This window comes from Danio rerio, chromosome 2, assembly GCF_052040795.2.
Source record: "Danio rerio strain M-AB ecotype USA chromosome 2, GRCz13ab, whole genome shotgun sequence".
NCBI classification, from domain to species: domain Eukaryota; kingdom Metazoa; phylum Chordata; class Actinopteri; order Cypriniformes; family Danionidae; genus Danio; species Danio rerio.
The window spans coordinates 2,019,851-2,035,000 of NC_141022.1; the positions used below are offsets into that span (position 1 = coordinate 2,019,851).

General features: G+C 35.4%; 1 protein-coding gene across 8 annotated transcripts in view; it reads right to left on the reverse strand.

Moving 5' to 3' along the window:
• The window catches only part of gpaa1 (glycosylphosphatidylinositol anchor attachment 1), a 52,424-nt gene extending 37,920 nt beyond the window's left edge, over positions 1-14,504 (reverse strand). For 2 of the 8 annotated variants that reach the window (XM_087240318.1, XM_087240316.1), the window contains exons 1-13: positions 14,413-14,504; positions 14,258-14,310; positions 13,805-13,904; positions 12,392-12,571; positions 12,069-12,180; positions 10,645-10,792; positions 9,996-10,097; positions 9,075-9,271; positions 7,226-7,422; positions 5,219-5,372; positions 3,961-4,032; positions 2,808-3,004; positions 2,313-2,483 (exon numbers count right to left, since the gene is read on the reverse strand). In XM_087240318.1, the coding sequence (XP_087096444.1) occupies positions 2,313-2,483; positions 2,808-3,004; positions 3,961-4,032; positions 5,219-5,372; positions 7,226-7,422; positions 9,075-9,271; positions 9,996-10,097; positions 10,645-10,792; positions 12,069-12,180; positions 12,392-12,571; positions 13,805-13,878 (1,604 nt within the window). In that variant the 5' untranslated portion in view covers positions 13,879-13,904; positions 14,258-14,310; positions 14,413-14,504. Of the gene's footprint in view, positions 1-1,953; positions 2,484-2,807; positions 3,005-3,960; positions 5,373-7,225; positions 7,423-9,074; positions 9,272-9,995; positions 10,098-10,644; positions 10,793-12,068; positions 12,181-12,391; positions 12,572-13,804; positions 13,905-14,257; positions 14,314-14,412 lie in introns of all 8 variants that reach the window. The other 6 variants (XM_087240319.1, XM_087240317.1, XR_015478091.1 and 3 more) reach the window with 5 other exon arrangements.
• Positions 14,505-15,150: the final 646 nt, after the last annotated feature.

A 15,150-nucleotide genomic window follows, 5' to 3' on the forward strand; every position in this document is an offset into this window, starting at 1 on the left:
CTGTCAGCTTTAATTTGTGGGTATTTACATCTAAATCAGGTGATCGCAGTAGGAATTACAAGTTTGCATATGTGCCTCCCACTTGTTAAGGGACCAAAAGCAATTGAACAGAACAATAAGTCAAACTTTCACTTTTTAATACAAGGTTGCAAGTCCTTTGCAGTCAATTACAGCCTGAAGTCTGGAACACATAAACATCGGCAGACGCTGAGTTTCAGTTCTGTCAGTGCTCTGCCAGGCCTCTACAGCAACTGTCTTCAGTTCCTGCTTGTTCTTGAGGTATTTTCCCTTCAGCTTTGTCTTCAGCAAGTGAACAATATGCTCAATCGGACTCAGATCAGGTGATTGACTTGGCCATTGCACAGCATTCCACTTCTTTCCCTTCAAAAACACGCTTCACTGCTTAGGATCATGAGCAGTTCTCTTGCTTCACCATATTCCTCTCTTCTCATCACTGAATCATCACATACAAGTTGATCTTGATCTCATCTGTCCACAGGATGTTGTTCCAGCACTGTGAAGGCTTTTGTAGAACTCTAATCCGGCCTTCCTGTTTTTGAGGCTCACCAATGGTTTACATTTTGAGGTGAGCCCTCTGTATTCACTCTGGTGTAGTCTTCTCTTGACTGTTGACTCTAACACGCATACACTTACCTCCTGGAGAGTGTTCTTGATCTGGCCAACTGCTGTGAAGGGTGTTTTCTTCACCAGAGAAAGACTCTTTGGTTTTCGTTCACAGTTGTTTTTCATGGTCTTTTGGTGCTGCTGAGCTCACTGGTGCGTTCCTTCTTTATAAGAACGCTCCACACCGTTGTTGTGGCCACACCAGGGGCCTCATGTACGAAGACTTGCGTGGAAATCATACTAAAACATTGCGTACGCACAAAGCTTTAAATGTGCGTATTCAGAAAAAATTCAGATGTATGAAACGATGCGTACGCCGAATCTCACCCATATTCTTTTGTACATCTGAATGAACGTGAAACTGAGCGCAACATGCACGAGCGCAAAACCCCTCCCTGCCTCCTCCCCCGTATGAATATGCTAATGACTCTACTTTGGCAAAACCCAACGAAAACGCAACGGCAAAAGCAAGCAAGAAGAGAAACTTTGAACAGAATGTGAATTGAGGTGCTGCTTTCGGCGGTAGACCGGAGGAAAGCGGTGTTATTTGCACGTTTGTTCTCCGGAATTAACAACAAAAGAAAAAATAGAGTGGGAGAGTTTAGCTGATGTGGTTAACACAGTTGAGTCTGAACATCGCACTGAGTGCATTTAAAAAAGAAATAGTGTGATTTATAGGTGTACAATGTTGCTGTACCCTTAACAGTATCAGTGGCGCAGCTCGTAAAGCACATGTCAACATGTTTGGACACGTTCGAGCATGAACTCGGTTCGAATCCAGCGTCTGATGAACTCTTCTTTTTTCCCCCGCTACATATCAGATTTTGCCAACTATTTATCACGAGAAAGACAAGTAGGAATCATTAATAAGTCTGTGCATCATATTTTATTTGCACATTTATTGAATGGAAATATTTCTGATTCAAGCATGCAAATTCATCTTCAGATAGTGTCTTTATAGCGATGTGTGTGCAGTAGATAGCTCAGATTACATTGGGAAAACAGGCGACTGCTGCAAATTGTGCTTTAATGTTTAGCTGGTCAACTGTATGGTATGGAAATCTTACATACCTACTAGATGAACCCGTCACATACAGCTGCCATTGCATGGCTCTGACACTTTGTAGAGTGCAATTTAACACAACTGCCTCTAGGAGTCGCCAATGGAAATAAAACAGACACGCACAAAAAATGTGCGTACGCCTGCCATAAAGCTGCCGTGGAGCTGCGCACATTCCCACGTTCAGTTCATCGTTAGTAAATCCAAACGTGAGCCATTCTGAGCTTGAAACCTGGCGTACGCAAAGCTTTTGTGTTGATACATGAGGCCCCTGATGTTTTTGCCATCTCTCTGATGGGTTTGTTTTGCTTGTTCAGCCTAATGATAACTTGCTTGACTGATAGTGACAGCTCTTTGCATCTCATCTTGAGAGTGGACCGTAACCGATAGAACAGCTTAGAAGCCAACTGTCCAAGTACTGTTGGACCCTTAACAAGTGGGAGGCACATATGCAAACTGTTGTATTTCCTACAATGTTCACCTGACTTGGATGTAAATACCCTCAAATTAAAGCGGACAGCCGTTTCATTTCTGTTGGTGTATAAAGCCAAACATGTTCGAATTGTTTCGATGCGCAAATATTTATGCACCTAACTGTAAACTGCTATATAAGATTGCCGAGTCTTACTTGAGCATGTGTGGTGTGATGCTGGCAGTGACTGGCACCAGTGTGACGGCCAGGATGAAGCCCAGCGAGAAGTTAATGAGCGCAGTGCAGCCCAACAACACCGCTAGATAGAGCAAAGACGTCAGCTTGAGCACTTTCCAGCCCTGCTCCGTGCCCTCGCCAGACAACAACCTGCGCGCGCGCACACACAAAAGCAGGATACATGATGGCGGATAAAGATGGAGCACAGTTATAAACTGGTCATGACCTAAGTAAAACTAATTCTCTTCATCTGTTGACGTACGCTGCACAAAAATGCAGGGTTCCACACTATATGAGTTCATTTAACTTATTAATTTCATTAGTTTATCGTATAAATACTGTAGTTAAATACAATAAATACATGCCTGTAGTGGTCATGCATAATTAAGACTCAACATTGCGTATCCTGCGATGTGACTTGGAGATGCACACATTGCGATATTGATGCTGAATCACTACATTGTGCAGCCCTACCGCTGTGTGTTGTGTGGCAGTGCCAGGCCTGCAGTGTAGATGGCAAGAGCGGTCAGCACCACAGCTTCGGTCTCGGACACAGGGAAGTGCTCCACAGCCATGTCCTGCAGGTAAACAGGAAGTATATACAGCGCCACACCAGTCAGGTGACTGATCACGACTGGGGTCAACACGGACAACACCCCTGGACTGGACGGCTGTAAACAAACACAGAAAACAACGGTTGATGTCTTTGCACACGGAGCTGGCATATAGAGTATTAGCAGCATATTATAAACTTTGCAGAGCACTTCTCATGTGACTAGCTTCAGTGTAGACCAGGGGTGCACAAACTTTTTCATTTAACGGCCCACAAAACAAATATCATCATGAGCCATGGGCCGAAGGTAAATATACCAAACCATATTACATTAAAGTAGCCATGGCTATTTTCCTAATTCACTTCATAGTATTAAAAAATAAATACAAACATTACTTTAAATGGCATAAACTAATTCAGTATAGCTTTTAAAATGAGAACTTACTGCAATAAAAACATAAGAGTGAACAGTGGAGCTCAATGCTGAAAACACTAGTCAAGCAGAATCTGCCTTGGCCTAGATTTGCCTCTATCCGTCAGGTGCCAGTATGCAGATTTATAAACTAAATCTGATTAATTTACAGTGTTTAATTGAAACATTTAATTTTTAGTTAGCTTTTAACAATAAAAACAAACAAACAAAATGTTGCATTAGATATGAAATAATCTCTAAACCATCCCTATCAGACTTCCTCTCTTGTCAGATGGAATGAGAAGGGTATAAACGGAGGTCGAAGCCAGCTCCAAGTGGGTGGGACTTAAGCTCCAAGTGGGTGGGACTTGAGCTCTAAGTGGGTGGGCGTTCGAGATCCAAGTTTGCTGTGCAAACCTGGAGTTTTTATTTATTTAGTCATATTTAGAGTTCAATAATGTGCTTTATGAAATGTCTACACCTACTCCAACCCTAAACCCAACCTTACAGTAACCTGACGTGTTTTATTAGTGTCTGCGCCACCTACACCACTTAAATCCAACCTACTTGTGGTTTAAGTCCCTCCCACTTGGAGGTCACCCAACCTACTTGCGATGTAATCCCTCCCATATATACATATAATACTCTAGCACAGGACTCACCTGCTCGGCTTCACTGACTCCATCTACTTCTGACAGGACAGGAGCTCCCAGATGAACCCAGAGATCCAACGCCTGTAAGAAAGTTAAGGATTCTAACACATGATTATATTCTCATTTAAAGAAATATCATCACAAATTAAACTTTGCACAAAGAGATTTGTCGCATAATAATATGTACACATAAGAGGATCATCCAAATTTAAATAAATACTACAGTAAAGTGCTTGAATTATTCTGTTGTGGTGATTCTACAGTTGCTAGGGTAACAACAACTATAGTGATTGATCTGTTGTGGTGATTCTACAGTTGCTATGGTAACAACGACTATAGTGATTGATCTGTTGTGGCAACTCTAAAGTTGCTAGGGTAACAACAACTATAGTGATTGATCTGTTGTTGCGATTCTACAGTTGCTAGGGTAACAACAACTTTAGTGATTGATATGTTGTGGCGATTCTACAGTTGCTATGGTAACAACGACTATAGTGATTGATCTGTTGTTGCAATTCTACAGTTGCTAGGGTAACAACAACTTTAGTGATTGATATGTTGTGGCGATTCTACAGTTGCTATGGTAACAACGACTATAGTGATTGATCTGTTGTTGCGATTCTACAGTTGCTAGGGTAACAACAACTTTAGTGATTGATGTGTTGTGGCAATTCTACAGTTGCTATGGTAACAACAACTATAGTGATTGATCTGTTGTGGCGATTTTACAGTTGCTATGGTAACAACAACTATAGTGATTGATCTGTTGTGGCAACTACAGTTGCTAGGGTAACAACGACTATAGTAATTGATCTGTGGTGGTGATTCTACAGTTGCTATGGTAACACAACTATAGTAATGTAAACAAATGAATCAATAACGTATTGCTCTATGATTATAGGGTATATTACACAACAATAAACCAGTTTACAACAGTAAATCTAACGTATACTACAGTATTTATTTCACTTCCTACAGCTAGTATCACAGAATGCTGTAGCATAATTTAAAGTGTTAGAAATACTACAGTATACGCAGCATAATACACTTGGTTCAATAAGACTACAGTGTTTGCGTTAAATCAATATAGTATTTTTTCATGTGGGAAGGTAATGTCTCATTAGCAAACTCACTACTTAAGCCTTATAATGAAGACACTTGGAAACGAATCCTCCATCTGTCTGATTAAATCTGTAAATTACACAAACTTGAAGAATCCTAAAAATAATAGTAAAGAAGGTAAACACAGTTGGACTGAAATGGATACTCGGAGCAGTAAGATGACCGCCAGCAGGCCAAACGCTGGCATGTAGTAGCCGATGGAGACAAACCGAGACAGAGAAGGCAACAAGTAAAAGAAATATGACTGATGAAGACGCTCCAGGAGATTGTTCAGCTTACGGACCATTCCCTCCAGCAGCCTGACAAACACAACAGAGGAAAGGAGGATTAAAGGAGGACTAAGACATGGGTCCACAAACACAGGGTTGCTACCAGGCAGCAAGAGTTTGTTTTTTTTAAAACAAGATGCTATTGGTCTAATCCGATTCAATGATTTATGCTAAGCTAAGCTAAAAGTACTCCATATTACTGAAATTAACATGAAAGCTAAAAAATAGGATTATTTTTTAAACAAGATGCTAATGGTCTAATCCAATTCAATGATTTATGCTAGGCTAAGCTAAAAGTGCTACAGTCAGAGCTGGAGATCGGCTGCATGGATTCAGAATTGGTAAAACTCAATTGTTTAACAAAATGCTAATGGTCTAATCCAATTAAATGATTTGTGCTAAGCTAAAAGTGCTAGTCAGACTGAGATCGTCTGAATGGATTCAGAAATAGTAAATCTTAATTATTTAAATCTGTTTAACAAGATGCTAATGGTCTAATCCGATATAATGATTTATGCTATGCTAAGCTAAACGTGCTCCATATTACTGAAATTTATCTATAAAAGCTTAAAAAATATTACTTTTTTAAAACATGATGCTAATAGTCTAATCCAATTTAATGATTTATGCTAAGCTAAGCTAAAAGTGCTACAGTCAGACCCGGAGATGGGTTGAATAGATTCAGAAATGGTAAAACTCAACTGTTTATCAAGATGCTAATGGTCTAATCCGATTAAATGATTTATGCTAAGCTAAAAGTGCACCATATTACATAAAAATAAAAAGCTAAAAAATATATATTTTTTAAAACGACATGCTAATGGTCTAATCCGACTCAATTATTTATGCTGAGCTAAGCTAAAAGTGCTGCATATTACTGAAATTAATATAAAAGTTAAAAAAATAGGATTTTTTAAACAAGATGCTAATGGTCTAATTCGATTCAATGATTTATGCTAAGCTAAGCTAAAAGTACTCCATATTACTGAAATTAACATGAAAGCTAAAAAATAGGATTATTTTTTTAAACATGATGCTAATGGTCTAATCCAGTTCAATGATTTATGCTAGGCTAAGCTAAAAGTGCTACAGTCAGACCTGGAGATGGGTTGAATGGATTCAGAAATGGAAAAACTCAACTGTTTATCAAGATGCTAATGGTCTAATCCAATTAAATGATTTATGCTAAGCTAAAAGTGCACCATATTACATAAACATAAAAAGCTTTTTTTAAAGATTTTTTTTTTAAACAAGATGCTAATGGTCTAATCCGATTCAATTATTTATGCTGAGCTAAGCTAAAAGTGCTGCATATTACTGAAATTAATATAAAAGTTAAAAAAAATAGGATTTTTAAACAAGATGCTAATGGTCTAATCCGATTCAATGATTTATGCTAAGCTAAGCTAAAAGTCTTAGTCAGACCTGGAGATCGATTCAATGGATTAAAAAATGGTAAAACTCAACTGTTTAACAAGATGCTAATTGTCTAATTCAATTAAATGATTTATGCTAAGCTAAAAGTGCACCATATTACATAAACATAAAAAGCTAAAAAAAATATTTTTTTTAAAACGACATGCTAATGGTCTAATCTGATTCAATTATTTATGCTAAGCTAAGCTAAAAGTGCTGCATATTACTGAAATTAATATAAAAGTAAAAAAGTAGGATTTTTTAAACAAGACGCTAATGGTCTAATCCGATTCAATGATTTATGCTAAGCTAAGCTAAAAGTCTTACAGTCAGACCTGGAGATCGATTCAATGGATTAAAAAATGCAAGATGCAAAGTTTAACAAGATGCTAATGGTCTAATCCCATTTAATAAATTTATATAGTATAAGGTGCAGTTTTCCCCTGACTGCTGGTCTTCTTGGGTACCTGCCAATGGTGGTGGCGTCCATCTTGTAGTGCCTGAAACTGTTGATGCCGCGGATTGAGGCGGCCTCAATGTGATATCGGAGGAAGAGGCCGTGATCTCCCCAAGAGCGTCCTGAAGCTTGTTTTAGCACCATCAGCATCATGGTCTGAGCCGCATGGGTGTAGCCCTCAGCAGAGTCCCAGTCATTCCTCTGGAGCTACAACACAGACATTCACTTTCAGACTAGAGCTGGGTGATACGGGCAAAAAAATCATATCCCGGTATTTTTAAGAGGAATGGCGACATATTACGATATATATCCAATATATTGCCGTAAACCGTTACTTGTGAGTTAAAGCCTTTATTAAAACTTAATTAAACAGTTTTTAAGCAAAATATAATTCAAACACAGGGGTTTCCCTCCCTGTTATTATCATCATTATAATTATCATATTATTTTATTTTTATATTATATTATTCTTATATTGTTATTTGTTGAATAAGTAGCTAACAGCGAGATATTAAAATTGAAAAAAAGAAATGTTTGGTAGACAAATGCATGTTTTTTTATTTTACTTTTTATTTTTATTTTATTTTACAAATCACGTCTTCCAGTTAAATGTTAAATAAATAATAAATAATAAATTAAATAAATTCGTACCATTTTGGCATTTTTAATTAATTTGAACACATTCGGGTGCTGCTTGTCGATTTGACGAGGCTTCTGTGTTCGTTCTTGCTGTCAGTTGCGGAAGAAAGAGGAGTCAGATTTGTCCGGGGAGTCAGATTTCGATACAACACCGGGACTGCATGTTCCTCCATGTCGCGTCAGTGATGGGTCGTTCTTGAACGAATCGTTCATTTTGAACAAATCTTTTGTATCATGAAGTGAATCATTCATTTGCGCATGCACTCATTTGTTCAGGAGAAGCATTTTAGCATGAGACCAGCAGTGTGTAAGTACATTTAGATTTGTTTTCAGCTGTTTGTGTGTGGTTCTAGCAGTATTTTTAACGGTTTTCAGTTGTTTGTGATGGTTTCGCGCCCCCCCGAGGACATTTAGACCTGTTTCCAGTGTTTGTGTGTGGTTCTAGGACACTTAAACTTTTTAGTTTAAGTTTACTCACTGTTTCCTTGGTTACTGTAAGAACTTGTGTATCGTTTCGCGCCCCCCAGTTTCGGTTGTTTTTACTCTCGAGGCGTGTCCAAGCGCCAAGTAAAGAGTATATAAGGAGCAAAGTAGGTTCAGTTAGTAGGAGAAGCATTTTAGCAATGAGACCAGCTGTGTGTAAGTACATTGAGACTTGTTTTCAGCGTTTGTGTATGGTTCTAGCAGAATTCTAGCCGTTTTCAGCTGTTTGGATTATCCTGCATCGCGTTGGGGAATCATATCGATATATCCCCAGAACTCGATATACCGCCCAGCCCTATTTCAGACCATTTACCTTTAAAAGATACACACTGGAGAGCAGCGGCTCAGATGAACTCTCACTATTGCAAATCAATCATGTTCTGAGAAGTACTCCATAATAAAGGGATAGTTCACCCAAAAAAAAAATTATTTACACACTTTTATGAGTTTCTTTCTTCTGTTCAACACAAAAGAAGATATTTTGAAGAATGTTGAAAACCTGTAATTATTGAATTTAATAGTGCATGTTTTTTTTTTCCTACTATGGAAGCGAATGGTTACAGGTTTTCAGCATTCTTCAAAATATCTTCTTTTTGTGTTCAACAAATAAAAAAAACTTGTAAAGTTTTGAAACCGCTTGAGGGAGAGTTGTGTTTGTGTTTTATATCTGTGAACTAAAGAAAAATAACGTGATTATTTATGGAGAGTGCATTGTGTCCCTTTGAATCACGTCCTACCTTTCCCTGAATGGTGCACAGAACGTTGAGCTTCTGACAGAAGGCATAGAAGAGATTGGCCAGGTCCAGATTGGGCAGCTGACCATTGAGTCCCTCTAAAACCAAATCCAGGCTGGTGATGACATCACTGCTGAGCTCCAATGACAGCGCAGCCTGAATCGAACCAGCACGACCCTGCAGAGGAGAGTACTCCATTCCTGAAACACAGAGAGACCCAAGCATTAACAACAAGGAATGTCAGGGACTAAAACTTGTTAAAGGAGACCTATTATGCTAAAATAACTGTTTGTGTGTCAGCAGTGTGTGAATCTCCCCAGCTTCTAATTGTAAACATGAATTAATTCTATATTTAATAATCAGACTTGATGAAATCAGTCTGCAGAAACACTTTGATTGACATTCTCCCTTTGTACGTGTCATCAGAGGGGGAAAGCCCCGCCCACTAGAGCCCATCTCTCCCTCATCAGCATAAACAGCAGCCCTGAGTGAGAAGCAGCCGTCTATCCGTTAGCGGTGTTTGAGCTGCTGAAGATCACGTCAGCATAGACTAAGAGGATTACAGATGTGGAGTTTTAGATGAAGCAGCGACAGGAGCGACATGGACTGACAGAAGCATGAAGCACACATGCACACCTGACCAGCACTGACAACACTAGTGCTGTTTTACATCTGCCACTATGCTGAAGCTCCGCCCTCTTCTCAAAAGTGCTCATTTGCATTTAAAGTGACAGTCACCAAAACGCCAAAGTTAGGATCAAAGCCTAAAAGGGTCAGTTTCAGAGAGGTAGATAACAATGTGTGTGTGCTATTTTGAGCTGAAACCTCACACACACACTTTATCAGAGACTTATTTCACATCTTGTATAAAAGGCATAGCAGATCCTCTTTAAAATGAGGGCTTGGATGTAAATGTGTACGCACCTGTAATGTTAGTGTGGTGGTATCCCTCCAGCCAGGCCTGCATGCCGATCAGATCGTGCTCATTCACCAGAAAGATGATGTCTTTGGCCCAGTAAACCTGATCTTTGGGGAAATAAATATAAAATAAATCTCATTCTGATTACAATAGATGCCATAGGGATGCACAATACACTGTATAATATGCGCAATACAATCTAAAGTTAGCCTAATTAACCCAGAGAAGCCTTCAAATGTCACTTTAAGCTAAATACTAGTATCAGAAATTAATTATTAAAACTATTAAGTTTAGAAATGTGTTGAAAAAAATATTTCCATAAAACAAACATTGGAAAACATTTTTAAAAGAATTAAAATAAAACTAAAGTTTCCCAAACCAAAACTTTACAAGCAAAAATGTTTTAGGGTTCATTTATTTCCTGCATAGCAATACAAGACTGAATATAGACTGAATACAGACTGAATTATTGCAGAAATGACGTTCATACATCAATTCAAAACACCAAAATTAAAACAAAATTAAGTAAAAACACAAAACACACATCCACTCATACACAACCTGCATCCGTGCCCAAAATCAAGTTGGTTACAAAGCAAAAAGAAGTGAAATGAGTTTGTCAATGTAATATTGCAGAATCAGAAAGAGTCTTACTCCTGAAGTATTGTGCCAGGCCCAGCAGGATTCCAACGGCCTGATTGTTGGTACCTCCAGGAGTGCAGGGGGCGCTGATCACGAGCGCTTCTGTCCGAGGAGCTCGAGGCGCTCGCAAAATCCCATAAACATTTGTGCCCCGAACCATCTGAGGAAAACAGCACATTTGCTTCAAGCGTACTTCAGTTTTAGTATTTTATTTATTTATTTATTTTATTAAAGTGGACTTGTCTTTGTTAAATGCCCACATTATTAGTTTTAGAGGTAACATTTTTTTTCTTTTTGCACCTTTTTTCTAACCAGCCTATAGACTTTTTAATTAAGGAATGAAAAAATTATATAATAATTAAAAAAAGACATGTGGTTGTGCTACAGATAAGCAACATCCATCAGTTTGAGTCAATCAGGAGTGAATTTTCTTTTATATCAATCATAAGATATCTGAAAAAGAACGAACAGGCATTTTTTATATTGCTGCATTATTTTTTTTCTCTTGCTAAGTTACATATTTAATAGTAAAAATATTAATAAAAAATTAAATACTATAGAATAAGAATTAAGTATAAATACTAATAAAAAAATTAAATAAATAAATAAAACAAATAAAGTAATAAAATAAATAATGAAAGAAAAATAAAGAAAATAAATGAAGTAATTAAATAAAGTAATTAAATAAAAAAGAATAAAATAATGTAAGTTAAAGTAATTCAATTAATAAAATAAGATAATAAAGGATTATAAAATGATTAAAATATTAAATAAAATAAAGTAATAAAATAAATAAATAATGACACAAAAAATAAAGAATAAAATAAAGTAAATTTAAAAAGTAATAAAATAAAAAGTAAAGTAATAAAATAAATAAAATAAAAATAAAGTAATAAAATAAATAAATAATGACACAAAAAATAAAGAATAAAATAAAGTAAATTTAAAAAGTAATAAAATAAAAAATAAAGTAATAAAATAAATAAAATAAAAATAAAGTAATAAAATAATAAATAAAGAATAAAATAAAGTAAATTAAATAAAAAAATACAGAAAATAAGTAAATTTAATTAGGTAATAAAATAAATAGATAAAGTAAAAAAATTCAAAATAAATAATGAAATAAAGTAAACTAAATGAATAAAGTAATAAAATAAAGAAGATAATAAAATAGCAAACAAATGTATTAGGCAATAAAATAAAAGTAATAAAACAAATAAAGCAATAAAATAAATAAACAAAAACTAATAAAACAAATAAACAAACAATAAATAGAAACAGAGAGCATCTGTGGTCTGCTCGTCTGATAAAAAGTACAAAAAAATGCCATTATAATTTCACAGGAAAGCATAATGAATCTATCATTTTTCTCCCTAAACTTTACATTTCTATTCAGGTTAATGCATATTCTCCTAAAACACAACTGTTGCACTCACATATCTCTCCTTGTTCTCATCAGGGAAGGGCAGTTTTTGAAAGAAGCTCTGCGTGAACACCTCCAGTCCTCGAGCCTGCATCGCCTTCACCAGCCACTCCACCGGCATCCCACTGACAGACACAGACAAATAATAACAACAACCAATAATCATTTATAACAGGCTTGTTTGCTGCACTTCACACTGCATGATTTTAATAATTATCTGATCTCTGTTGTTTTCACACTGCAGGATGTTCAATGAGAAGAAAATACACACTGCAGGACTATCTAGGGGCTATTTAATCCTCTTATTAGTAAAAATAAAACAGCTGTTCTACTCACTCTGCTTTTCGTTTGTGAGCATTGAACTCTTTGGCAGCAGCCAAAGCTCGTTCTCCTGCAGAAAAGCGCTCCTCCACCATTGTGGAGCCCATGGCGTTCTCTGACATATATGTGCGCAGTGTGAAGGGCTCGAACGCCAGACCCATGAACCACACTATCGCTGCCAGGTAGCACACCACACTAGATAAACACATAGTAAGGCTTTTTTTAGTAAACAAAATCTATTAGTCAAAATACATTGGTAACACTTTATTAAAGTATTATTTAAGTCACAATCCATGCTAATACTAAGACTTTTAACTCAATAACTCAATTTAACTCAATAAACTGCTAATAATATATACAAGTTATAAACTAAAGAATAAAATATATAAAAAGTTTTTTTAAAAATTAGGTAATAAAATAAATAAAATAATTAAATAAAAATAAAGAAGAAAATAAAGTAAATAAAGTAAAAAAATAAGGTAATAAAAGTATTCAAATAAATAAAGTTATAAAATAAATAAAGTAATAAAATAAAAAATAAAGAACGAAAGAGTAAAATAAACAAACAAAGTTATAAAATAAAATTAAAAGATTATTAGGCAATAAAAGTAATAAAATAAATGAATAAATAAAGAAAAAATAAAGGATACAAATATATAAATAAAGTAAAATAAATAAAATAAATGTAAAAAAGAAATTAGGTAATAAAATAAATAAAGTAATTAAATTAAGTAAAGTAAAAAAATAAAAAATAATATAAATAAATAAATAAAAAACACACACACACACACACATATACATACATACATACATACATACATATATATATATATATATATATATATATATATATATATATATATATATATATATATATATATATATATTAGGCAATAAAAGTAATACAATAAATGAATAAATAATGTTAAAATAAAAATTTAAGGACAAAAATATATAGGTAAATAAGGTAATGAAATAAATGTAAAAAATAAATTAGGTAATAAAATAAATAAAGCGGTAAAATAAATCAAGTAAAAATTAAAAAAATTAATTCATTAAATTAATAAAATAATGGAAGAAAAAATAAAATAAATAGGCTACTTTAGTAAACAAAAGCTACTGGTCAAAATACATTGGTAACGCTTCATTCTAAGTCAAAATCCATGCTATTACCAAGACTTTTAACTCAATAAACTGCTCTCTCTCTTTGCTCTCTCTCTCTCTCTCTCTATGTATATATATATATATATATATATATATATATATATATATATATATATATATATATATATAAACACAAAAACCTTAAAGTTTAAATAAATGATTGATTAATCAAAAAGACGCCTGAACTAAATTGGAGGTTATCAACAATTTTGTCCATGTCTATATTTCTTATAGCAGCACACTTCAGATGCAGTGAATGCGTACCATATGGGTGTGTTGAGTCGGGTCAGCAGGTTGGTCAAGGCTTTTCTGCGATTCGGGTCGGATAACAAACCCATGATGAACACCTACTGCTCTGAGAGAGCTAACAAACAGAAAACAAAGCCACAGAGAGGGACAATTAGCCATTGCTTGTACATTAATACACATTTAATAGCAATAATAATAACAATAAGATATTTTACGCAGCCATACAACGGTTTCTATATAAATCCAAATAACTTAATATATTAACAATCATTCATAATATTAATATAGAAATATACTATAAAAAACACCAAATCTAATAAAAAAAGATGCAAACATGACTGAAAGCTATTATTTGCGAACTGAAAATACCACTCCCATACAAGAAATACAGCCACGACAAACTAACATAATGAAAAGACACAATTAAAACACAAATATTCAGCTTTCTGCGTTATTTGGATGAATTACCTGAAGAAAATTAGAGATTTCTTGCTGTGTGGATGCAGATGCTAGCTCATCTCCTGCTATGGACACAGTAAATTAGTTTCAGAATGACCACCACATTAATGCGGACGTCCATATAAATTATAGTATATATATGTACATAATCGTGGCGTCCTTACCTTGAAAACTTCAAACATTAAAGCAGAGTTTGATCTGCAGCTGTAGTGCATTCATTCACACTCCTGTTCCGTGTTTCGGACGGAAGTAATACGGTGACGGACCAGCTTCCTGTAAGTGACTATTGTGAATGGATTTTTTTTTTTAGCGTGACGCTTGTGTAACTACAGATATATCCATGATGTAACTAAATGTACTATGAATATGTTTATTTGTAGTATAAATTTCACGATCAATTAAAAATTAAGAAATATAGGCGGAGATCAGGATCGAAGCCATATTAAATATTTTATTTACATTTGTTAGCACGTTATTTATTGAATAATAAAAACATATTTATCATGTCTGTTCGTCGATATTCCTTCTCTCTTTTTTATATTGACATGATAGCATCACACAGTTGCTGCAGATTTGTCGGCTGCACATCCATGATGCCAATCTCCCGTTCCACCACATCCCAAAGCTGCTCTATTGGATCATTGAGCTCAGGTGACTGTGGAGGCCATCCGAGTACAGTGAACTCATTGTCATGTTCAAGAAACCAGTCTGAGATGATTTAGCTTTATGACATGCTGCGTTATCCTGCTGGAAGTAGCCATCAGAAGATGGAGACACTGTGCTCATAAAGGGATGGACATGGTCAGCAGCAATACTCAGGTAGGCTGTGGCGTTGATGCTCAATTGGTACTAATGGACCCAAAATTTGCCAAGAAAATCTCCCCCACACCATTACACCACCA